The sequence below is a fragment of the Somniosus microcephalus genome, chromosome 3, assembly GCF_052327205.1.
Source record: "Somniosus microcephalus isolate GS21.2 chromosome 3, FLI_Smic_1.0, whole genome shotgun sequence".
NCBI classification, from domain to species: Eukaryota; Metazoa; Chordata; class Chondrichthyes; order Squaliformes; family Somniosidae; genus Somniosus; species Somniosus microcephalus.
Genome location: NC_140989.1, coordinates 183,965,032 through 183,991,338, shown reverse-complemented (window position 1 = coordinate 183,991,338; position 26,307 = coordinate 183,965,032). Strand labels below are relative to the sequence as shown.

The 26,307-nt window shown below is 48.7% G+C and overlaps 1 protein-coding gene across 5 annotated transcripts in view; it reads right to left on the bottom strand.

Moving 5' to 3' along the window:
- Positions 1 to 26,307, bottom strand: part of kif25 (kinesin family member 25) — a 277,704-nt gene that overhangs the window by 157,054 nt on the left and 94,343 nt on the right. For 4 of the 5 annotated variants that reach the window (XM_085982016.1, XM_085982015.1, XM_085982012.1 and 1 more), the window contains 2 exons: positions 11,989 to 12,053; positions 5,121 to 5,195 (listed from right to left, as the gene is read on the bottom strand). In XM_085982016.1, the coding sequence (XP_085838142.1) occupies positions 5,121 to 5,195; positions 11,989 to 12,053 (140 nt within the window). The remainder of the gene's footprint in view (positions 1 to 5,120; positions 5,196 to 11,988; positions 12,054 to 26,307) is intronic. The other variant, XM_085982013.1, reaches the window with a different exon arrangement.

The following is a 26,307-nucleotide window of genomic DNA, read 5'->3' as shown; positions in this document are numbered from 1 at the left end:
GTGGCCATCTTAAATTCAGTTCTTTCCAGCCTTTAGTTGGGACTGGGTGTTGAAGATGTGCTACAGGATTTTTAAGTTAATAAAGCCTAGATTAGAAAGGCAAATCTATTCTTTATTTCACTCACCCTCCGGGGAGCTGGGTCCCGGGCTACCCTTTCCCCCTGGCCTTGCTGCAGCCCGCTCGTCCCCGGTGCATCACCCAGTGCAGACCCCTCTACAGATCGTGTAGTCGCAGTATCTGAGGTGGTGCCTGCGGGTGAGACATGCAGTGACGCGGTGCTTCTTCCTCCTCCTCTTCTCCCGCCTCACTCTCACTGGGAGGCTCAGGGACAGGCTGGTCATCCGGTTGCTGATTACCTGAAAGCATAAAGGCACAAGATTCATGTTAAGGTGAGGGCAGGGGGGCAGGAAGGGAGCAAGGAATGCAGACAGTATATTGAGCTGGAAAGTGGGAAAGGCTTGTGCTGTGAGGGGGAAGTGGGATGTGAGAAGGAGAGGGGATGAACATACCGTTGTTGCCCCTAAGGGGGTCGACGTCGCCGACGGCCACGGCACCCACCACCTGCCGCCCAGTGACTCTCAACACTCGCTCCTCCAAGTCTGTTCGATATCCGCTTCACCCTCGCCTGTTAATTCCTGCTCCCTCCTATTGTAGGCCAGCTTGGCCTGCAAGAGAAAGGAAAGTGTGTGAGTGTGAAGCTGTGTGTTTGGGAGATGTGCCTGCCATGGTTCAATAGCTATGATTGTAGGCAAGGTGTGAGATGTGGATGTAAGTTTGAGTAGGTGGAGATGCTTGGTGGGTGAGTGATGGGGGTGTGGTGGTTTGTGCAGTGTGTACAGACTGAAGTTCAGATGCTGGTATGTAGGACTTGTTGAAGCATGTACTCACCCTGACCACCCAAGTGAGGTCATTGGATTTTTTACGGCACTCTGTCAGGCTGCGTATGACCACACTGCTGGCCGAGACATCCTGCGCCACTTCCCTCCACATTGCCCTGAAGACATGGGGCAATGGCCTCCTGCCAGTGGCCGGGAACAGCACTGCCCTCCTCCTTTCCACTGCCGCAGCCAATGCCTCCAATGCCTGGGCGCTGAAACGGTGAGCTCGCTCCCTGGGACTGGGATCAGCCATGAGGACAAGAGGTGTAGCTGTTGAGTTGCTTGGAGGTCGCCTTCAGAGCTAGAAATGTTGAGCATGAGGTTGTGCTGAATCCTCAACCTCTCCTTTAAGAGCTGGAAGGAGCCAGTGTGAATGATGAGTCCCGACTGGACTGTACCTGAAATTGGTTATTGCTTTGCGGGTAGCGCTCCGCTCTGTGTGTGTAGCGCCCTAAGTTAGGTGATTATCGTTTGATTTAGCATTCCAGGTCTCTCTTGGTGTGCTAACAATCAATTTAGCGGGAGGTCTGAAGGATTAGCGCCTGGCGCCAATCCTCCAACTTTTTAAAATTTATTGCCCCACCGGGGCGATACCAAATTTCTAGCCCTAAAAGTTGAAAAATTAGCATCAGGCGCTAATCATTCTTGCCTCCCACAAAATTCAGTTTTAGCGCTCCAAGAGGAAAGTGGAGCGCTAAATCAAGCGCTAAACACTTCTCTTAGGACGTTAAAGTCTGAGAGCGGGGCGGTAGCGGCAGAGCGCTGAACAATTTCAAGAGCATTGCGAACGGCACGCTTTCATCACAGAGGTTGCTTCCCTCACTTCAAGGGAAGGGCCAATGTTGCTGCACAAACTAGTTGTTGTCAGTTCTGTTTTGCAAGGTGACCTGGGCGACTGCCATTACAGCCCTAAACACACTCACAAATTGGAAGGCTGGGACATCTTGCACCAATGAAACATTAAAAACTTTGCGCAAGCACCAGACTGGTGCAAATAATAAAGGCTGCGCTAGCTGAAAAGCATTCCCTTTAATTACAGCTCCCGAAGCGGCCAACCGAGTTCACAATGCCTCCTCTTGCTGGCGTGGTCGGCGCGAGGCGTTAAAGCTGGGGGCGAGAGTCCATTTTCCATCCGGGGCGATAATGGAGCGCTACGCACTTTATGACGTCATGATCTGCGAGGCGCTAGAGGCCCAGGCGCATAGAGTTAGCCCCACTAAACCGGCACTGAAGCTCGCGGGCATCGCTGCATTCACCGCGCCTGGGCGCTAACCCTTTAGCACCCCTACCAGGCACTAACGGGAGGCGCTAACATACCGAATTTCGTGACCCATATCTCTACCTATGGAGATGTGTTCTATATGTGTTGCCCTAACCACCCCAGATATGAGTCTTGATGGACAAAAACAGATGATGTCAGGGTGTCGTGAGATGAGGACCTGACAGGGGCAGTTGGGATCATTAGATATGTGGCAACCCTGTAATTGGACAGGGGGTTTCAAGTGTGAGTCAATGACTGGGTTAACTGGTCCCCATAGGCTTTGCTGAGAAGAGGAAGTATAAGAAGGGCTCTCTCAAACACTTAGGCCTAGAAATTCAGTTGTTTGCGCCAGCCGCTAGCGCCTTAGGAGGAGGAGATGTGGGGCACTAGGCGGCTAGCGGCCGGGCGCAGCGCGATCTGCGCCTCTCCCCAACTTCAGTAAAGATTTAGCGGCGGCGCAAAGCCGTTGCGCGCGCTCAGCTGCGCGCGCAGATCCTGACGTCATTTCATCGTGCAACGCCCTTTGTGCGCCCCGAACCGGAAATTCAGTGGCGCCGCCCTTCTTTGCGCCTGGCGCCCCCAGCAACTGGTAGAGGGGAACGGTTCCCAGTCGCTGCGGGGCGCGGGGGGCGCTATTTAAAGGGGACTCCTCCTGCAGTATAAGTGGCAGCCATTTTGTGCCAATCCCTCTGTGTGAGAGACGGATATTTGGAGAGAGACAAAGGCAGAGAGCTTTCTGCTTTGACTCAGCGCTTGCACAGGTACTTGTGGCTTCAGGCCAGAGCTTTGCACTTGGATTTCACTTTCAGTGCCATAGCCTTGAGTCGCCACATATAATGGGGGCTGCAATGGGTGGAAACGTTGGCTTTCTGCAGCATTCAAAGGGATCAGGGACGCCGTGAGAGAGTGCCAGTCATGGCCAGACGGAGATTGACCAACAGGCGTCGGCACAGGAGGCCTTACCCACCCAGGGTATACCGCCAGCAGTTCTCATATCTGAACATGTCTGAGGAGCAGTGTGTTCGGAGGATGCGATTCAGAAGGGAGGTGGTCACTGAGACCTGCCACCTGCTTCGCAGAGATCTGCAGCCACAGCTGAGGAGCAGGACGTCTCTGTCAGTGGCAGTGAAGGTGGCTCTCAACTTCGATGCCACTGGCTCCTTCCAATCCGCTACTGGTGACATTGCCAACATCTCCCAGTTCGCGGTACATTGCTGCATCCGCCAGGTGAACAATGCCCTTTTCAGAAGGAGACGTCAGTACATCTCCTTCCCCATGACCCTGGACAAGCAGCAAGAGCGTGCAATCGGCTTTGGAAGAATAGCGGGCTTCCCCATGGTTGAGGGCGTAGAACTGATGAACCAGCAATGGTCAGGCCTTGCTTCAGGGCTGCAGTGTGCAGGGCATGGCAGCCAAACAAGTCGACCCTTCCCCTTTAAGAGCTGACCGGCGCCAGCGTATCTGCCTTCATTGGGCAACTCGCCGCACCTGCGCTGCGCCCGTCCTCGGTGTTAGCGCCCCGGATCGCCGGCTTAGTGCCTAATGATAGTCGTGCATTGCCTGCTTTAGCGCAGCAGCAACCTCTTGGGGCGATGCCACCGAATGTCGGCGAAAGTGGCGCGAAGTTGCGCCGGCCGCAAACTTTAGCGGCCGCCCGGCTGTAGCGCCCCAAACGTGGCTATACTGAATTTCTAGGCCTTAGGTTGTAGAGGCATTCGGCCTGAAGCTTGGGAATATCCACCAGATGCACCGAGGAGGGTTTCAGGTTGGCGGAAGATCCACACCCGTCACACCAGTCTAACAGGGGTTAACCCGTGGAGATCGCGTCTTCCACCCAGGGCCTAACGGGTAATGTAAACCTTGATTGCGTCTTGTTTAATTACTGCTCAGATGCTGTCATGTAGCAAATCTCACTTTCACGGAATAAAATATAATTACTGTCACCAATACGGGTCAAGTCGAATCGTTCAGAACTTAGGAGTGAAAGGGTTAATTGGCACAGACCCAGAAACTCAACACACTGACTAACCTGATCATGAAATTGTGCCATTTATTTTTCAGACCAGATCTACATTCTAAACAATTGCATGTGCTCTGTTATGAATCTGGTTGAGACCCATGCTGCTGTTTCTCTATGATGAAGTTTAGTAGGATAGGACCTGATTTATGAAACAACTTTATTACCCGCTATTCAAAGATATTGGGTGCGCCACTGGATTCCAAAATTTTTGATTTTTTTTGCTGGTTCAGTGGCTCGTTAGCTGCTTCAGAAGCGTTAACGAACCATTGTTATAGCTGTGTTGTTATTGGCGGATTTGTTGTTCCCGGTAACAAAATGAAATGTATGAAATTGTCTGCTTATACAGCGCATACAGCAGCATTTTGTTAGCAGGTCTAACTATAAAAATGGGTTATTAACTTTATTTTTAGTATAAAATAGTATAAATTAGTATAAATCCAGTAAGGAATTATAAATCCAATAAGGAATTCAGAAGAAACTTCTTTATCCAGAGAGTGGTTAGAATGTGGGACTTGCCACCACATGGAGTAGTTGAGGCGAATAGTTTAGATGCATTTGAGGGGAAGCTAAATAAGCACATGAGGGAGGAAGGAATAGGAGGTTATGCTGATAGGGTGAGAGGAAGTAGGTTGGGAGGAGGCGCGCGTGGAGCATAAACATCAGCATGGATCAGTTGGGCAGAATGGCCTGTTTCAGTGCTGTAAATTCTATACCATCTGCATTATCTTACTATTTCCAAGGCTTAATTTTACTACAATTTTAGTTCTTAAAACACTTCCATTTTAGAGTTGAAATTTTGTACATTTTGTTACCACTAGCTCCTTGATTTACTATAACTGTATGGTTTGTTTCAAAAATGCTTTAAGTTGCGTGCTGCAAGCTGAGCTTTCCAGAAAAAAAAATATTGCCTCATGGCTGGTTTGTTAATATGACAAAGTTAGAAGTATGTGTTACACTTACCCATCTAGTAAGGAGGTAAGCAAAGGACGCACTTCCTCAAACACGGACTCCTGGGAATCACCAGGACTATAAACCCTATTGTGTAGAAGGGATTTATATAAATAATGAATCTTACATTAATTGGGGATGTACAATTAACAGAAGTTTGCAAGAAACTACAGACACAGTTATTGATTCAAACCTCTGAGGATTGCAGCAGTAAATTTTTCACTGCACGACTGTTATAATGTTCTACCGATAGCATCTGAAACACACTGGCCCCAAAATTCTGATGCCTGCCATCTGCTGCTGTAAATCCCAGGGTCAACTTATGAGCATTATGTTGGACAGGACATAGTTGTGAATATCACTGGTAGTAGGCCTGAAATGCTTCAGGAGGCCCAGAAAAGTTGTAAGGGGGGGGTTAAAAGAAGCCAGAATGTGTTGTCATTTAAAGGCACCGTGAGAGAGGGCTGAGGAGGGACTCACTTTTTGATGTTGGAGGCAAAGGCCTAGAAATTCGGTGGGCTGCGCCACCAGTTAGCACCTAAAGAGGGCACTCAGTGGCTTTAGCGCCACTGGCCACGCCTCCCGTGATATTTAGCGGGGCGCTAATGGCGGCGTTAGCCTGTAGCGCTGTGCCACCACCGATGACGTCATCGGTGTGCACAGCGCCCCGCTACCGCCACGAGCGCAATATTGGGTCGCGCCCCCCCCCCCGTAGCGCCAGTCGCAAATTGTGACCGGTTCAGGGGGGCCTACCTGTGGCAGTAGTGGCGCAAATTAAGGTGGAGGTGCGGGGCAGCCATTTTTTTCGGTGACCGCCTGCCAGCACCTCCTCGCGCCGCCCTCCCCGGCCTCCTGATCCCTCCCCCCCCGGGCAGTGCCAGCTGGGTCCCGAGAGCCCGGCACTTCTCCTCGGTGCTGGGCTCTTTTGCCGGCACTCGCGATCGATGATCATGCTGGTGCAGGCCCCTCCCCCTTAAGAAGGGGAGGAAGGCCTGTAGTACCGCAGCGCGCCGTGCCGCAGCATGTGGTGCTGCGGCACGTAGCGCTGCGATATTCAGTTTGAGCGCCCCCAGCCTCGAGCAGCGCCCCGAGTTCCTCTTGGGGCACTCCAACTGAATATCGGGAGGGCGCAAGCGGCTCCGCCCGGAGCGCAAATTCCGACGCCCAGGCGAGCTTGGCGCCCCAAACGCGGCGCCACCGAATTTTTAGCCCAAAGAGTCTGCAATCTGTGCCACAAGAGCTATGTTGAAGGATGTGGCTTTGGCAGTAAGTGGAACATCTCTGACCAGCAGGAAACCTCTGCAATGCTGAAAAAGGTTCAATGATCTGACAAGACCAGCAAAGATGCATGATATGGCAGCTATGTGTCAGCAGTAATTAAGACTATAGAACCACAGAGAGGTGTGCACTGCATGCCATGGGTGTTCCAGCACTACCCTGTGAGGTGTCATAGTGATCAAGGAATTAACTGCAATTACTCTATCACCTCAATCCCTCCAAGTCACCTATCATCATCACTGGGACTCTCCACTAGAAATTCCCCACTGTGTCATTCAACTCATTGGTAACGCTCACCGGCCCTGAAAAAGACATGGGCCTAGAAATAAGGTATAGCCCCGCCAGGTCTTTAGCGCCCGAAATTTAGCGCTCGGCCGGATTCCCGTAGCGCCCGCCTGAAATTCAGTTGCGCCGCCCCAACACGGAGGCGGGCGCTATTGGAGGGTTTGGCCGCCTCGTTTGGGGCAAAGAATGTCAGTTTCAGGCGTCCAGCTGCCGCTGCGGCACCCGATGCGGTGCGGCAGGCTGGGGTACTGCAGGCCTCCTCCTTCTCTTAAGGAGGAGCTGCCTGCAGCCGTGAGATCGCCGCTGGATTCCCCCGGCAAATGAGCCCGGCACCACGGAGAAGTGCCGGGCTCGCGGGAGTGACACACCAATGCCGCGGGGGGGTGGTGCAGGAGTCCGGGGAGGGAGGTGCGGCCAGGCGGCCGCTGGGAAAGCGGCCGGCCGCCCCTCCACCTTTATGCGCCGGCCTCTCGGAGCTGCAAGACACCGTTTTGCAAACGCTGCTTGCGGCCGCCACGGGAGAGGCGGCCGCAACTGAATTTGGCGGTCGGACCGGAATTGCATTGGAACCGGGGCGCTGCGCACACCGATGACGTCATCGGTGCCGGCGCAGCGCTACCGGCTAACGTCGATGTTACGGACCAACTGAATTTCGGGCGCGAAAAAACTTCCGGCGCAAACCACTCTATAGCCCATAAGTGGGCGCAAACGCGACTGAATTTCTAGGCCCTGGTGTGACACAGATAGTGTTGATGAAGGTTTTGGGTGAGCCACAGTACAACAACAACTTGCATTTATATAATGCCTTTAACAGTCTGGTTTAAGCTGAGACAGTGGCTGGCAGGGGGATGGAATCGGTGATGAGGGTACAGAGTTTATGACAGGGACTGAAGACAATGGCTGGAGAAAAATGTGGCTCATCCTAAGGAGGCAGTGACGGGTGCCTCAATGCAGCCTTTGGAGAATGCCAAAGAGAATTAATTTTAAGAGTGACTTGCCTAAGTCCGAAACTTAAATAAAGCCAATTACATAGGTATGTGGGGTGAGTTGGCTAAAGTAGAGTGGAAAAATAGATTAAAAGGTATGGTGGTAGATAAGCAGTGGCTAGCATGTAAGGAAATATTTCATAATTCACAACAAAAATACATTCCATTGAGAAACAAAAACTCCATGGGAAAAGTGATCCTACCGTGGCTAATTAAAGAAATTAAGGGTAGCATTAGATTGAAAGAAGAAGCTTATAATGTTGCGAAGAATTGTAGTAAGCCTGAGGATTGGGAGAGTTTCAGAAAGCAGCAAAGGTTGACCAAAAAATTGATAAAAAGGGAAAAAATTGAATATGAGCGAAAACTAGCAAGAAATAGTATGTAAAAAGGAAGAGAGTAACAAAAGTAAACGTTGGTCCCTTAGAGGCTGAGACAGGAGAAATTATTACGGGGAATAAGGAAATGGCAGAAACGTTAAACAAATATTTTGGCCTAGAAATTCAGTGGGCTGCGCCACCAGTTAGCGCCCAAAGATGGCACTCAGTGGCTTTAGCGCCACTGGCCATGCCTCCCGCGATATTTAGCGGGGCGCTAATGGCGGCGTTAGCTTGTAGCGCTGCGCCGCCACCGATGACGTCATTGGTGTGCGCAGCGCCCCGCTCCCGCCCCGATCGTGATATTTGGTCGCACCCGCCTCTGTAACGCCGGTCGCAAATTGCGACCGGTTCACAGGGCCTACCTGTGGCAGTAGTGGCGCAAATTAAGGTGGAGGTGCGGGGCGGCCATTTTTTCCGGTGGCCGCCTGCCAGCACCTCCTCGCGCCGCCCTCCCCGGCCTCCTGATCCACCCCCCGGGCAGTGCCGGCTGTGTCCCAAAAGCCCGGCACTTCTCCTCGGTGTCGGGCTCTTTTGCTGGCACTCGCGATCGGTGATCGCGCTGGTGCAGGCCCCTCCCCCTTAAGAAGGGGAGGAAGGCCTGCAGTACAGCAGCGCGCCGTGCCACAGCATGTGGCGCTGTGGCACGTAGCGCGGCGATATTCAGTTTGAGCACCCCAAGCGGGACGCGGGGAGCCTCGAGCAGCGCCCCGAGTCCCTCTTGGGGCGCTCCCACTGAATATCGGGAGGGCGCAAGCGGCTCTGGCCGGAGCGCAAATTCCGGCGCCCAGGCGAGCTTGGCGCCCCAAACGCGGCGCCACCGAATTTCTAGGCCTTTGTATCTGTCTTCACAGTAGAAGATACAAAAAGCATACCAAAAATGGCGGGGAACCAAGGGTCTAATGAGGGTGAGGAACTTAATGTAATTAATATAAGTAGAGAAAAAGTACGAGAGAAACTAATGGGACTAAAAGCCGATAAATCCCTTGGACCTGATGGCCTACATCCTAGGGTTTTAAAAGAGGTGGCTGAAGAGATAGTGCATGCATTGGTTTTGATCTTCCAAAATTCCCTAGATTCAGGAATGGGCCCAGCGGATTGGAAGGTCACAAATGTAACACCGCTATTCAAGAAAGGAGGGAGAGAAAAAACAGGGAACTACAGGCCAGTTAGCCTGACATCAGTCGTCAGGAAAATGCTGGAATCCATTGTTAAGGAAGTGGTATCAGAGCACTTAGAAAATCATAACATGATCAGGCAGAGTCAACATGGTTTTATGAAAGGGAAATCGTGTTTGACAAATTTATTAGAGTATTTTGAGGATGTAACTAGCAGGGTAGATAAAGGGGAACCTGTGGATGTAGTATATTTGGATTTCCAAAGGTGCCACATAAATGGTTGTTACGCAAGATAAGGGCTCATGGGTTCAGGGTAATATATTAGCACGGATAGAGAATTGGTTAACGGACAGAAAACTGAAAGTAGGGATAAACGGGTCATTTTCAGGTTGGCAGTGGCAGGCTGTAACTAGTGGGGTGCCATAAGGATCAGTGATTGGCCCACAGATATTTACAATCTATATTAAAGACTTAGATGAAGGGGTCGAGTGTAATAACAACAGTGACTCCACTTCAAAAATACTTCATTAGCTGTGAAGCGTGTTGAGATGTCTGGTGGTCATGAAAGGTGCTATATAAATGCAAGTCTTTCTTTCTTCTTTCTTTAATGTATCCAGGTTTACTGATGATACCAAGCTAGGAGGAAAGTAAGCTGTGAGGAGGACACAAAGAGCCTGCAAAGGGATATAAACAGGTTAAGTAAGCGGGCAATAAGGTGGCAGATGGAGTATAATGTGGGGAAATGTGAGGTTATTCACTTTGGTAGGTAGAATAGAAAAACAGAATATTTTTTAAATGGTAAGAAACTATTAAATGTTGGTGTTCAGAGAGATTTAGGTGTCCTCATACAGGAAACACAGAGTTAGCATACAGGTACAGCAAGCAATTAAGAAGGCAAATGGCATGTTGGCCTTTATTGCAAGGGGTTGGAGTACAAGAGTAAGGAAGCCTTACTACAATTGTACAGGGCTCTGGTGAGACCACTCCTGGACTACTGTGCACAGTTTTGGTCTCATTATCTGAGGAAGGATACACTTGCCTTGGAGGCGGAGCAACAAAGGTTCACTGGATTGATTCCTGGGATGAGAGGCTTGTCCTATGAGGAGAGGTTGAGTAGAATGGGCCTATACTATCTGGAGTTTAGAAGAATGAGAGGTGATCTCATTGAAACATATAAGATTCTGAGGGGATTGACAGGGTAGATGCTGAGAGGTTGTTCCCCCTGGCTGGAGAGTCTAGAACTAGGAGGCATAGTCTCAGGATAAGGGGTCGGCCATTTAAGACTGAGATGAGGAGGAATTTCTTCACTCAGAGGGTTGTGAATCCTTGGAATTCTCTACCCCTAATGGCTGTGGGTGCTGAATCGTTGAGTACATTCAAGGCTAAGATAGACAGATCTCTGGACTCTAGGGGAAACAAGGGATATGGAGATTGGGTGGGCGGGAAAGTGGAGTTGAGGTCGAAGATCATCCGTGATCTTATCGAATGGCGGAGCAGGCTCGAGGGGCCGTATGGCCTACTACTGCTCCTAATTCTTAAATTCTTATCAGAAAAAATTTACAAAACTACCAAGGCAAATAGTTGCTATAGCAGGAAGTTTTGATAACTTTATCCTTTGCAGTTCCCCTTTCAGAACCTATTTCTGCTTCAATCATCAGGTTCTTGCAAAAATACATTCTTTACAGGCGAATGCTATAAGGTGGAATTGATAGAATTTAGGATGGATAACATGATTTTGAAGGCTGCCACTTTAGAGGACAGATGCTTCTTGAACTGATCTCCACTTCAAGCAGAAAATTGACCATGGTGGAAATGGGGCAGATTCTGGGCCCATCAAAAAACCTGCTCCCTGGGTGAATGATGCGCCCGTCTTTTGGCCATTCACCTCACTAGAATTTTGGGCCCATTCTTGATCAAAGAATTCTGTGCCTCTGGGACAGACATATTTTCAATAAAGTGCGTGGAATCTATCTGAGAACTAGTCACCACAACCTATAAAGGACATAGGTCTCAAATTTTCTTGGGGGTTCGACCGGACTCTGCGCCTTAACTCCTATGGAATCCACTGGAAAACAGCAAGCACCCAGCCACACTGGAACCTTGCTGTTTCTGGGATGTTCCTAGTTGGCCTTGTAAGGGGTGGAACCTCTGCTCGGTTGTTACAAGGCCAATGATGTCAAGAGACGGCGATGGGGACTCTACTCTGGAAGTTCCAGCTTACTCAGCTCAGCTGGGATCCAGTGTAGGAGTGGAGGCTAGTATGCCATGAGAGATGAGATATACTGCCTTCCATATGGGTGGTAATAGCCCTCCCGGGGTGGTCCAGGGTAGGAAAGCAGCCTGGACTTAAAAATATGGGTTTAAAAAAAAATCAAAATGGATCAGCTCCCTTACACAGGGAAGTGAGTGGGAGGTACAATCGAGTTGGGATGATGAGCATGTGGACAACCCACCCCAATGGCAGGCAGGCACCAGATTTTGTGGCAACATGGGGCTAGTGGGCACTGGAGATGTGTCTACAGTCCCTAGTAATGCGGGTGTCTGTCAGCCCCATGCAATTTAGGTGCCCTCCTACTGACCTTGCAAACTCTGACGTGGTCGGCACTGGAGGGCACTCACCCAAGGGTTTTTATGGCATTATTTACAGGATATATGAGCCTGATTTTATTTTCTATTTACATACGATTTTTATACACAATAGAGGTATAAAAATTGCCATACATGTCACAAACACCTCTTAAACAGTGATCCGAGGTACTTTCCTTCATTGGATGATGAATTGTTCTTTGGTATGTGGTGACTGAATAATTCGGTGAATTATTGAAATGTTATAACTTACCGCTCAAACTCAAACATCTTGTTAACTGCATGACCAGAACAATTGCATTTTACATGAACAGTTTCCTAAACAAAAGATAAAACATACATTAAACCACAATTTTAAAAAATGAAATTATTTACAATATTATGAGATTTGGACATATAAAAATCATTTCCAGGCATCCGTTTGATAGACTTGAGAAACTAAATTTAACAATGAAACTGATTTATCTTAAATAACATATTGTGGAGGTAGTGGGGACTGCACTGATCATACTTCTTTTCCTTGCCTTAATTCCCATAACTCCTACTAAAAATTCATTTAGCATCACTAGCGCTGTGTCCATGTATGGCACCTGAATCTGCAGACATATGCGAACATATCTCACTTTGGCAGCTGAATAGTGCAAATGCAAGTTCCTATTCTCAAAGGAAGCTGGGACACCAAACTACTGCTGGCATTACTAAAATATGTGAATGTCTACCTAACTGTAACACCCTTGGAAGCACCCAAGTCACAGTATGTCATTCTTCCAGCAGGGGCGGGGGGGTGTTAGCCTTGTATCAGTGGTAGAAGTCTTGCCTCTGAGTCAGAAGGTCATGGGTTCACACACCATTCCAGAGACTTGAGCCCAATATCTAGGCTGACACTTCAGCGCAGTACTGAGGGAGTACTACACTATCGGAGGTGCTGTTTTTCAGATGAGATGTTAAACCAAGGCCCTGCTCATGGCATCTCAGAACAGGGGCGATTTCCTGATGTCCTGGCCAATATTTATCCCTCAACCAACATCACAAAAAAATAACAGATTGTCGGGTCAATTATCTCACTGTTGTTTGTGAGATGTTGCTGTTGCAAAATGGTTGCCACATTTCCCTACATTACATAAGAACATAAGAAATAGGAGCAGGAGTAGGCTGTTCAGCCCTTCGAGCCTGTTCCGCCACTCAGTAAGATTATGGCTGATCATCGACCTCAACTCCACCTTCCCACACCATCCCCATATCCTTTGATTCCCTTAGTATCCAAAAATCTTGAATATACGCAATGACTGAGCATCCACAGCTCTCTGGGGTACAGAATTCCAAAGATTCACAACCCTTTAGAGTGAAGAAATTTCTCATCTCAGTCCTAAATGTCCGACCCCTTATTCTGAGACTGTGACCCCTGATTCTAGACTCCCCAGCCAGGGAAAACATCCTCCCAGCATTTACCCTGTCAAGCTCCTTAAGAATTTTATATGTTTCAATGAGATCGCCTCTCAATCTTCTAAACTCTAGGGAACATAGGCTGAATCTCCTCATAGGACAATTCCCCCATCCCAGGAATCAGTCTAGTGAACTTTCATTGCACTCTCCCTAAGCAAAGTATATCCTTCCTTAGGTATGGAGATCAAAACAGTACGCAGTACTCCAGGTGTGGTCTCACCAAGGCCCTATATAATTGTAGTAAGACTTTTTTACTCTTATACTTTAATCTCTTTGTAATAAAGGCTGACATACCATTTGCATTCCTAATTGCTTGCTGTACCTGCATGTTAGCTTTCTGTGATTCATATACAAGGACACCCAGGTCCCTCTAAAGACCAACATTTCCCAATCTCACACCATTTAAAAAAAAATTCTGCTTTTCTATTTTTCCTACCAAAGTGGACAATTTCACACTTCTCCACATCCTTGCCCAATCACTTAACCTGTCTATATCCCTTTGCAGCCTTCTTGCGTCCTCCTCACAACTTACTTTCCTAGCTAACTTTGTATCGTCAGCAAACTTGGATACATTACAGTCGGTACAACAATGCTTACACTTAAATAGTTTATTGGTTGTAGACTGTTTCTGAACGTCCTGTGTGCCATATAAATGCAAGCTCTTTCTTTATTTTTATTGCTTGAAAGAAGTCATGCCAGGTGATCAACAGCCAAAATAGCTTGATTAGTTTCACGTACCAAGATGCCACCAGCCATTTCTACAGGCATTCTTGCACCTATCTGGCATGACCACGGGAGACTGTTTTCACAGTGTCTGAGTCAGCAGGAGGCCAGATACAACGTTGAGTCGTTACTGTCAGGACACTTATTACTTGTTGCTACATAGTATTGGTTAGGTGCAACCTCCAATTTGCCTCCATGCCTTTGATGGCATGCTGAACATTGGGAAGGTGCCGTGCTTGGCAAAGAAGGCCAACCTTGTTGCAACCATCTTGTGTAGCACCACTTCCACTTCAACAGCCATCAAGCAGGAGCCAGGTACTGGGTTGACTATCATTTGTCTACAGACTCAGTCCTGCATCTTGGGTTTCCTTTTCCTTCATTTTTGCCTGTCACTTCTTAGTCCCCTCCCTCTTCAGCCTTGGTAAAGGCCCTTTTGAATCTTTTTAAAGGCTTTAAAAATTTGTGTCACCTTATTCTGCCACCTCCCTTTAATTGTTCCCATCCATTTAAATTTCATTACAAACGATTTTCTGTTCCAACCAACTATCTAAATCTACACCTAGAGCTTTGCTATTGAGCTGACCTTGGAAAATTGAGTGCAATCTTCCATTTGAGTAGTCTAAAAACCTCTTCTAACCATTTGGGTCTAAACTGCACCCACAGCAGAAAACCTAGGTCACTCTGTAGTTTGCGAATTTACGAATGGAATGCCCATAAGCTTATGAGAAATGCCCAAATAAATAATTAACACATTCTAATAACAATTAATATTCCCATGTTCAAAATTAATTAAAGGTCCCTTTGATTAAGCATTAAAATAAAAATTTAATTTTGAAAAATAATAAACATTTTAATTCAGCCCAGAACTCATTTTAAATGTTTTTGTATGTTTTAATCATTTTTTAAATTTTAATTTAACATTTATTTTAACACTTACGCTGGTACCAGACGTAAGGGTTTCATGGACATTCGCTGGGCATTAGTTGGGCAAACAGCCCAACCCTGCGCCAGCAAGTGGTTTTGGGCCACATGCGGACAATCTGTCAAGGAGTGCATGCGGAAACCTGGAACTTGCAGGGGCCATTCTGAGGGCTTACAACGGCGTACGCTATACATACGCCATCATCGGCCTCGCAAAATCCGGGCCATTACCTTTCCTCAAACATTACCACACTAAAGGCTCAAAGGTTCATGCTTTACACCGTTTTGATGTTTTCCACTTTTTTCTCTCCCTTTTCCTTTTCTCTCTATCCCTCCCTGACCGCTCTCCTGTCGTCATGTCTCCTTTCATCTCTCCTCTCTCAGATACTCTGCCCTCCCAAATCCCTACCCCAATCCTTCATTCCTGCCCCTATCCCAGGCATGACTCCTTCTTAGATAAGCCTACAGCTTCCCTCTGGGCCTCTTGGCATCCTACAAAGGGCCCATCGAGGCACTCATCGATGCCTCCTTACGAGCAGCAACCCCAACTGTCCCATCCTACTCTCTCGCTGACCTTCCCGTCCAGTGTGCCCACTGGGGCCTAATTTTGCCAATCTCCTCCTCATCCAACTCACCCCTCCCAATGCTGACCCTGTGGGCGCTGGCAGTGGGTCAGCCATCACCGACCCTCTCCGCATCTCCCTCCAGAATGCCCGTTCACTTGCGAACAAAGCCCTAGCCTTCCATGAGCTTATCATGGATGACTGAATCGACATCATGGTCCTGACGGAAACTTGGCTGAGGGGTGATGACACCTTACCCTTAAATGAAGCCTCTCCGCCAGGCTATACCTTCCACCACTTGGCCCGCTCAGTCCGCCGTGGTGGCGGTGTGGCTCTCATTACCAAATCACACCTTGGTCTGTCCCCATATTCCTCCGGCAGTTTCTCCTCCTTTGAGCATCTCACCTTATTTCAACCTATGTTTCAGCTTGTTAGCAGTTCACAAGAAAAATCAGCCTTTTCCACTGAGATTACAAATTGCCATTATTAACCAATCAGATCAGTTGGAAAGCATCACTGAAGATTATTGAAACCAACTTTCTCCCATTGTTAGTTGCATACAAACTTGAGGCAGAAACATTTTTAAATGAGCTTACGCCTTCTAAGAATCACAGTTAAAGGTGTGCTTATTTAGCGTTTGTCCCCAAAGAAGTTAATAACAACAAATAAGCTGTTATATACAGATTTTTAAAACTTTTTATTTTCCTAAAGGGATGCCTGGCTGCTGTCTTTTGAGATAAGGGGGGAAAATTCAGTTGGTTTGCGCCTCCTGTTAGCGTCTTAAGAGGGCGCTAATGGGGCGCAAAGCAACTAGCGTCCGTGTGCAGCAATGTTTGCGTCGCTCACGAAATTAACTAGACACTTTGTGGCGGCACTAAACACTACCGCCACGATCTCCTGCGCCGGCAGATCGTGACGTCAGTCGAGTATGCAATGTCCCGGTAGCGCCCCGGACCGGATATTGAGTGGCGCCTCCTGCCTTACCGCCTGCCGCTAGCAACGACAGGTTGAGGGGAGCGTTTTGCAGTCAGGAAGGGACTGGGGGAGAGCTATTTAAAGGCAACTGCTTCCTGCCTTTTTTTGTTGGTGACATTTTTGCACCACGCATTCTGAGAGAGAGAGACTTCTGGAGAGATTCAATGCTGTGTGAAGGAGTTTTGGGTACTGAGCAGCACTTTGCAGGTTCATTTTGATTTGCCCTTCCTTGTATCAATTTAGAAGAGACTGTGGGGGCTGCACTCTGAGCTCTTTCCCTGGGTCTCTCCATTGTTCTTTCCAGCAGATTTGATGTACAGATCTCTCCAGGCCGAGATTCAAGGCTGCAATGAGCAGGATGTGGATGGAGAGCAAGATCAACCCTCCCCTTTAAGAACTCGCCAGCGCCATTGTGTCTGTGTTCCACTGCTGACTGACATCACGAGCTTCACCAGCGCTCTGAGGTAGCGTCTCGCTCCTCGGCCTTTGCGCCTTAAGACAGGTGTGTAGTGCCTAATTTAGCGCTCCAATCACCTCCAGGGGCGATAAAAGCCAAGTTTGCAGTCGGAGGCCAAAATTAGCGCCAGGCACTAATCTTTGCGCCCGGCCGATTATGGTGCCCCGAATGGGGCGATACTGAATTTCTCCCCCAAGGTTTCTTAGCTGAATGTACTAACTGGCTTTACTTGAGTAGTCTTGCCACTGCACTAACAGAATTGCCAGGGTATGGAAATATGAAAGTTAGATTCCCAACTAGCACCCAAAATGGGCACAAAGTGGACACGACGCCTGCCAGACCTGCCAAACCTGACGACGCGAGGCTAGCGCCATTCTGAGGATGTGCCTCAACTCCATAGTAAAGATGAACTGTCAGCACTGCTCACGCTTATAACTGGCAGCTCGCTCAAGGTGGTGGTGGTGGTGGAGTGAGGGGGGGTGGCAGAGTGAGGGGGGATGGTGGAGTGAGGGGGGGAATGGTGGAGTGAGGGGGGGGATGGTGGAGTGAGGGGGAGGATGGTGGAGTGAGGGGGGGGATGGTGGAGTGAGGGGGGGAATGGTGGAGTGAGGGGGGGTGGTAGAGTGAGGGGGGGATGGTGGAGTGAGAGGGGGTGATGGAAAAAGAGAATCCAGCAGGGCTCCTGCAATTTAAAGGCAGCATGGACCTTCTAAAGAAAATGTACCTTTGGTAAATAATGGCCGGAATTTTACCGGCGCTCACGAGTGTAGGTTTGGAGGCAGGTCTGCTATCAAAATCACGAATATTGACAGCAGGTCGCTATCCCGCTGTAATCCCACCTCCTTGTCAGTTTCCCAGGTGTCGGATCTGTCATCCCTGTTCACTTCCCAATCTTCAGGACTTGGAAGACACTTTTGAGCTGTATGCAGTTTGGAAGTGTTTGGAGTAAACTCTCTATCCACTGTCACCTCCTTGGAGCAAGCTCTCTCACCACTGACAGATCGCTTTTGCCATCTCAACTTCAGCTGCCATCTATTCCAGCAGCATCGGTGCCCTTGAAAAAAATCTCACCGTGATCCTCAGAATCCCACCACGATCAGCCCCAACACCAACATCACCAGGCACACCAGCAGCACCGACAACAACACCAACCTTCTGCGCAATCACCTGATGCTGCACAGGGACACAGGGCATCAGCACCCGACCACAGGCTGTTAAGCGAAGCAAAAGAAGAAATAGCAGAGGCCCTGACCATCATTTTTCAATCGTCTCTGGCTTCAGGTGTGGTGCCGGAGGACTGGAGGACTGCTCATGTGGTACCCTTGTTTAAAAAGGGAGAAAAGGTTAGACCGAGTAATTACAGGCCAGTCAGCCTAACCTCGGTGGTGGGAAAATTATTGGAAAGGATTCGGAAGGACAGGATAAATCTTCATTTAGAAAGACACGGATTAATCAAGGATAGTCAGCATGGATTTGTTAAGGGAATGTCGTGTCTGACAAACTTGATTGAATTTTTTGAGGAGGTAACAAGGTGGGTAGATGAGGGTGGTGCATTTGATGCAGTGTATATGGACTTTAGCAAGGCTTTTGATAAGGTTCCACATAGCAGACTGGTCATGAAGTTAAAAGCCCATGGGATCCAGGGCAAATTGTCAAGTTGGATTCAAAACTGGCTAGGCGACAGGAAGCAGAGGGTAATGGTTGATGTGACTGGAAGGCTGTTTCCAGTGGGGTTCCGCAGGGTTCAGTACTAAGTCCCTTGCTTTTTGTGGTATATATCAACGATCTAGACTTGAATATAGGGGGTATGATTAAGAAGTTTGCAGATGGTACTAAAATCGGCTGTGTGGTTGATACTGAAGGAAGCTGTAGACTGCAGGAAGATATCAATAAATTGGTCAGGTGGGCAGAACAGTGGCAAATGAAATTCAATCCGGAGAAGTGTGAGGTAATGCATTTGGGGAGGGCTAACAAGGAAAGGGAATACACATTAAATGGTAGGACACGGAGTAGTGTAGAGGAACAAAGGGTCCTTGGAGTGCATATCCACAGATCCCTGAAGGTAGCAGATCTGGTAGATAAGGTGGTTAAGAAGGCATACAGAATGCTTGCCTTTATCAACCGTGGCATAGAATACAAGACCAGGGGGGTTATGCTTCAACTGTATAAAACACTAGTTAGGCCTCAGCTAGAGTACTGCGTGCAGTTCTGGTCACCACATTATAGGAAAGATGTGATTGCACTAGAGAGGGTATAGAGGAGATTTACAAGGATGTTGCCGGGAGTAGAGAATCTTAGCTATGAGGAAAGACTGGATAGGCTGGGTCTGTTTTCCTTGGAACAGAGGCTGAGGGGAGACCTTATTGAGGTGTATAAAATTATGAGGGGCATAGATAAAGTGCATAGAAAGGACCTATTTCCCTTAGCAGAGGGGTCAAAAACCAGGGGGCACAGATTTAAAGTAATTGGGGGAAGGTTTAGAGGGGATTTGAGGGGAAGTTTCTTCACCCAGAGGGTTGTGGGGGTCTGGAACTCACTGCCTGAAAGTGCAGTGATTGTAGCACCTCAATGCTGTAGAACACTGGCAATCACTGCACAAAGGTGCACGGCTGCACCCAGGCTCTCCCATGCCTCCCTCCATATGCTTATGTCGGGAGTCACAACACGCAGGGAGGTTCTCTTCCCTTCCCATGGGCGGAAGAGACCTTGCCAGGAGATCAGTGCAGCCTGGTTGCACAATGCACAGGGGGGCACAAGCAGGGATGTCGTCAGGAGGACCAGGCTGCAGTGGCACAAACCTTTCAATGATCTCAGTAGAGCACGAAATGTTACTGCAGTGCCACACTCAACCTCATCCTGCTGGGCCACTCATCACATCCCCATCACTCTGCCTTCCCTACCCTACTCCTGCACATTTTTACTCACACCAACTTACCTTGCACCTCCTTCCATCCCTTTCTATCTACATTATCATTTCCTCATCTCACTAACCACCCCTCACACTCACCCTCATTCTACTGCAAGCATACGAACTAACAACACACAAGGGTAGGCACTTGGGTGGTTTAGCCAATGTTCATGTGATGTCAAACATTGAAATCTATATTTTCAACACTTTACCTTATTGGACAGATCTGTGCTCATCTTTGGAAGTGTCTTCGTGAGTTCCAACTCTGACAGCTTTAATGAAATTTCAGACTTCTGCCATTCAGGCTCTGCACTCCACCATCTCCACAGGGTTGCATGAAAGCATGCATAGGGGCTTCAGTACAGCCACAGCCCTTCTGCAGTCTGCTCTCCCACAGATAAGTGCAAGTGCTGAGATGCAGCCCCATGGGAGTACAGTGGCCCCAAGGAAGACGCACATGCTGTCCTCTCTCAGGGTGACAGCAAGCCTGCTCGCCTACCAAACCCTCCACCAATGCCCAGCCTGATGACAGGAAACCAGCAGGATCAGTCTGTCCAGGCAGTAGCTGAGATACTGCAGTCTACAGCCACCTCTCCGGTCCAAGCTTCTTGACGTCACCGACCACAGCCATCTCAATTGGACTCATCGGAGACCCAACAGCCTTCCGCCACCCATCCTGAAGCCACCAGGGTAGCACCTTATAGATGCATAATAGGTAGGAGAGCTTATTCTCAGGCCTATAGGCACATGCATAGGCCCTAATACATTTTCTTTTAGGAATATGCCCTGGACGAGTATGGAGAAGCCCTAACCAAATTGGCGGGTGGCACACTTCCGGCACGGAATGAGCTCCTATGCCACCCATCATATTGGACCCTTAGGCACCCATTTTAAGCCCGTAAAACGGATGTAGTGTAATCCACTTTCTAGACCAATTTTGTTTATTTAATATAGTTAAATCAGCAATCTGGGTAATTTTTCAGCTGTCACTGAGTGCCATGGGGTCTGGGAGAAGGACACAAACAAATGCAATAGTGAGTCAGTTTTGTTTTGTGGAACATTTTAGTCTTTAGCTGTATTGCATATACTGGGTTTCTTAATTTATAATATTCCTGTAATGTTAAACTCAGTATAGAATCATAGAAATTTTCAGCACAGAAGAAGGCCATTCGGCCCATCTTGTCCACGCCAGCCAACAAAGAGCTATCCACCCTAATCCCACTTTTCAGCACTTGGTCTGTAGCCTTGTAGGTTACGGCACTTCAAGTGCATATCCAAGTACTTTTTAAATGTGATGAGGGTTTCTGCCTCGACCACCCTTTCAGGCAGTGAGTTCCAGACACCCACCACCCTCTGGGTGAAAAAGGATCTCCTCAAATCCCCTCTAAACCTCTTACCAATTACTTTAAATCAATGCCCCCTGGTTATTGACAACTCTGCTAAGAGAAATAGGTCCTTTCTATCCACACTGTCTAGGTCCCTTATAATTTTATACACCTCAATTAGGTCGCCCCTCAGCCTCCTCTGCTCCAAAGAAAACAACCCTAGCCTATGCAATCTTTCCTCATAGCTAAAATTCCCTAGCCCAGGCAACATCCTCATAAATCTCCTCTGCACCCTCTCTAGTGCAATCACATCCTTCCTGTAATGTGGTGACCAGAACTGCACGCAGTATTCTAGCTGTGGTCTAACTAGTGTTTTATACAATTCAAGCATAACCTCCCTGCTCTTATATTTTATGTCTCGGCTAATAAAGGCAAGTATCCCGTATGCCTTCTTAACCACCTTATCTACCTGTCCTGCTACCTTCAGGGATCTGTGGACATGCACTCCAAGATCCCTCTGATCCTCTGCAATTCTCAGTGTCCTACCATTTATTGTGTATTCCCTTGCCTTGTTAGCCCTCCCCAAATGCATTACCTCACACTTCTCCAGATTGAATTCCATTTACCACTGTTCTGCCCACCTGATCAGTCCATTGATAACATCCAGCAATCTACAGCTTTCTTCTTCATTATCAACCAATTTTTGTATCATCTGCAAACTTCTTAATCATACTTCCTACATTCAAGTCCAAATCATTGCTGGCGAATGAGGTGGGCCAGGTCGACCATGTGTCTGTGGGAGAACACTTGGGTACAAGTGATCATCGTATCATAAGATTTAGATTAGCAATGGAGAGGAGCAAGGGACAATCTAGAGTGGAACTTCTAAACTGGAATATGGCTACCTTCAATGGGATGCGAAAGGATCTAGCCAGGGTAAAATGGAACCAAAGACTGACAGGAAAAACTGCAACAGAACAATGGGTGATCTTTAAGGAGGAGATGTTCCAAGTACAGGCTAGGTACATTCCAACAAGAGGGAAGGGTAAGTGAAGCAAAGCAAGAGCTCCTTGGATGACGAGGGAGATAGAGAAGATGATGAAACAAAAAAAGAGGGTGTATGATGCATGTCAGGTGAATTCTTCAAGGGAGAACCAGACCAAATACAGTAACTTGAGAGGAAAAGTGAAGATGAAAATAAGATTGGCAAAGAGAGAATATGAGAGTAGAATGGTGGTTAACATAAAAGGGAACCCAAAAATCTTCTACCGACATGTAAACAGTAAGTGGGTAGTAAGAGGTGGGTTGGGGCCGATTAGTGACAAAGAAAGTGCTATATGCTTAAAGGCGCAGGGCAAGGCTAGAATACTCAATGTGTTCTTTGTATCGGTGTTTACTAAGGAGGTGGATGTTGACAAAATATCGGTAGCGATTGAAAAGGTAGAAGCAATGGAAGGGGTGAAAATTGATAGACAGGATGTACTAGAAAGGCTGGGTATGCTTAGGGTGGATAAGTCGCCTGGTCCAGATGGCTTGCATCCCAGATTGCTAAGGGAATTGGAAGAGGAGATAGCGGAAGGGCTTGCCATAATTTTCCAATCTTCCCTAGATGCGCGGGAGGTGCCTGAGGATTGGAAAGTGGAAAATGTGACACCATTGTTGAAAGGGTGTAAGGACAATCCTAGTAACTACAGGCCGGTCAGTTTAACATCAGTGGTGGGTAAAGTTTTAGAAACAATAATCGAGGAAAAAATTAACGGGCACTTGGAGGGGTTTAAGCTAATTAAGGAGAGCCAACACGGATTTGTAAATGGCAGATCGTGCTTGACTAATCTAATTGAATTTTTTGATGAAGTAACAGAAAGGATTGATGAAGGGAATGCATTGGATGTTGTCTACATGGATTTTCGGAAGGCGTTTGCCAAAGTACCACATAGAAGGCTAGTTAACAAAATTGAGGCTCATGGAATAGGTGGGTCAGTGGCAGCTTGGATAAGTAATTGGCTTAAGGACAGAAAACAGTGAGTTGTTGTAAATGGCTGTTTTTCAGACTGGAAGATGGTAGACAGTGGTGTTCCCCAAGGGTCAGTGCTGGGGTCACTCCTTTTTTTGATCTGGATATTGGAATAAAAAGTAGAATATCTAAAGTTCCCAATGACACCAAACTTGGAGGTGTGGCAAACAGCGAGGATGATACCAATCGACTGCAACAGGACATAGAAAGCTAGCAGAATGGGCAGACAAGTGGCAGATGGAATTTAATACAGAGAAGTGTGAGGTGATGGATTTTGGCAGAAGGAACAGGGGGAGGCAATATACACTTAATGGCACAGTTTTAAAGAGTGTGCAGGGATAGAGGGACCTGGGAGTTAATGTGCATATGTCCCTGAAGGTGGTAGGACATATTGAGAGAGTGGTTAACAAAGCATAAGTTATGCTGAACCTTTATAAAGCGCTGGTTAGGCCACAACTGGAGTATTGCATCCAGTTCTGGTCACCACACTTTAGGAAGGATGTGAAGGCCCTTGAGAGGGTGCAGAGGAGATTTACCACAATGGTTCCAGGGATGGGGGATCTTAGCTACAAGGACAGATTGGAGAAGCTGGATTTGTTTTCATTGGAACAAAGGAGGTTGAGGTGTGATTTGATAGAGGTGTACAAGATTATGACGGGTTTGGATAGGCTAGACGGGGAATGGCTGTTCCCACTAGTTGATGGTACAAGGACTAGGGGACACAGATTTAAGGCGTTGGGCAGGAGATGCAGGGGGGATGTGAGGGGAAATTTTTTTATGCAGCGAGTGGCGATGACCTGGAAATCGCTGCCAACGGAAGTGATGGAAGCGAAGACACTCAATGTTTTCAAGGGGAGACTGGATAGGCACTTGAGGGAAATAAACTTGCAGGGCTACAGGGATAGAGGGGGGGAATGCGACTGACTGGATTGCTCTAGAGAGCCGGCATGGACTTGATGGGCCGAATGGCCTCCTTCTGTGCCGTTATGACTCTGGCCTAGAAATTGGGTATAGCCCCGCTTGAGGCATTAGAACTGGCGCTGCGCAAAGTTTATAGCCAGACGAAACTTATCGCTGCCTGGCGTGATATTGGGTTGCATCGCCCCCAAAGGGGATTGAGGCGCGAATTCAGACGTTGCACGGGGCTCCTAAGGCGCAAAAGTTCAGGCACTACCCAATATCGGCTTGGACGGGCGCAGCGCAGGTGATCTCTGACGTGCCTCAATAACTTCAAGACTCGAAGTTAGCAGAATAAAACAAGGCTTTTATTAGCAAAGAAAAGATGCCGGTGACTGCACCTAGCGTGCTGCTGTTCTACTGCAGGACAAGCCTGGACTTGTCTTAAGTAGAGCCAGGTATGGGCGGAGCCGACACACAAAGGGGGCGGTGCCCTATACACAATACAAGGTACAGACACCGGAGCAGGCAATACAATATATACAGTTAACTACAGAGTCTGATGAATGACATATTTCATCACAATCTCAATTACCGAAAACCACGAGACTTCCAGGCGCCGGCCGGCTCTTAAAGGGGTGGGTCAGTCAGCCTGAGCTGCCACACTCAATGCCCTGTAGGCCTCAGAATTGGCGCTCGCCCTTCTCTGGCACAAAAAACTTGGTGAGGATGGAGAAGGTGAGACAGAGAGCAGAGCGCTTCAGCACTGAGGCTCTGGACCAGTTGGTGTCTGCAGTGGAGCGCCGTCGAGATGTTCTGTATCCTGACAATGGCAGGAGGCCGAATCAAAAGGATTACCGGTGATCTTGGAGGGAGGTTTCTCTGAGGGTCAACTCCAGCAGTATGGCGACCAGCAGCCCTGTTCAGTGCAGGAAGAAATTCAACGACCTCACTCGGGTGCTTAGGGTGAGTGTTGTTTATGCAAACTTCTGATTCCCTCCATCTGCACCTGACTTCGAGCACCCTGTTGCCATGATGCCCCAATGGCCATCTGTCAGCAAGCACCCATGGCCCTTTCTGGGCACACACATGGACATTTGACTCAAGGCCACATGTAAGGGCTCTTGCACCATGGGGGGCATGAGATGATCTCTCAAGGCCTCATGTTACAGAACTTCCCCTTCTTTCCCCTGCAGTCCAAGCTGGCGGCGATGCGAAAGGACCAGCTTCGAACCGGTGGCGGGCCTCCACAAGTCGTCACTCTCACGGATCTCGAGGAGAGAGTGCACCAGATTCTTGGAGGATGTCTGAGTGGTCCTGTTACCACTGCAGCTGCCGACCCCATTCTCGACAGCGAGGGTAAGGCTCTCACCTTTTTCAGCTGTTTCCTTCCACTTGGTCCCCCCGCCAGCATGCTTCCTCAGTGTGCAGCCATGTCAGAGCCGTGCCGCAATCTGGCATGCCTTGTCGCCAACCTGTCCTTTTGCTAAAGCCACTCTTCCACCTCCCTGCTTTCAGATGATTCATCACCAACTCGGGATCAACGCCCTGAAGCTGCCAGTGCCAGTGCCTCCGGAGGCGAGGAGCAGGAGGAAGCCGGAGCATCCGTTCCAATCTCAGGGGAGCATACACATCTGCAGACTGGGGATAGTAGTTCCCTGGAGGGGAGGGGGGTGCCTCTGATGATGAGCCAGTTGCCGGAACAAGCGGCATGCAGCAACGCAAGGGGGGTAGGCAAGTTCGGCCACCGGCTCTCCGGAGGGCAAGGCAGGGAGTGATGACTGCTGCACAGAGTGCAGAGGAGGTGCGTCGCCTGGCTGAAATGAGCACCCAGGCCCGGCTCAGGCACACTGAGCTGATGGCTGCAGTGGGGAGGATGCCTCAGTCAATAGAAACACTGGCAAAGAGTGTGTTGGACTTCGGGGCAGCAATGGAGAGGGCTCTCCAGGGCTTCGAGGCCGCTATGGAAAGGACTGTTCAGGGCTTCGGACAATCCCTGGAAAGGTCTGTCCAGGGCTTGTCCGAGGCAGTGGAATGGACTGCTCCGGCCTTGTCCGAAGCAATGGAAAGAACTGTCCAGCGCTTCTCTGAAGCACTGGCACCCGCCACACAGGTCCTCACTGCTGCCACGCAGTCACTTGCCGGCCTCGTCCACACCCAGATTGAGGCAACGCGAACTCTCACTGCAGCCACCCTATCTGCATCAGCTAGGATCACCCCGGGCCCTTCCAGTCCCATACAAGGCCAGGAATCAGTGGAGCATGCGATTGTGGCGGATGAGCCGAACTGGTCCCCTCAGAGAGCCAGTGTGTCATCCGACCATGGTGCAGGTGTCCTCTCTCGGCA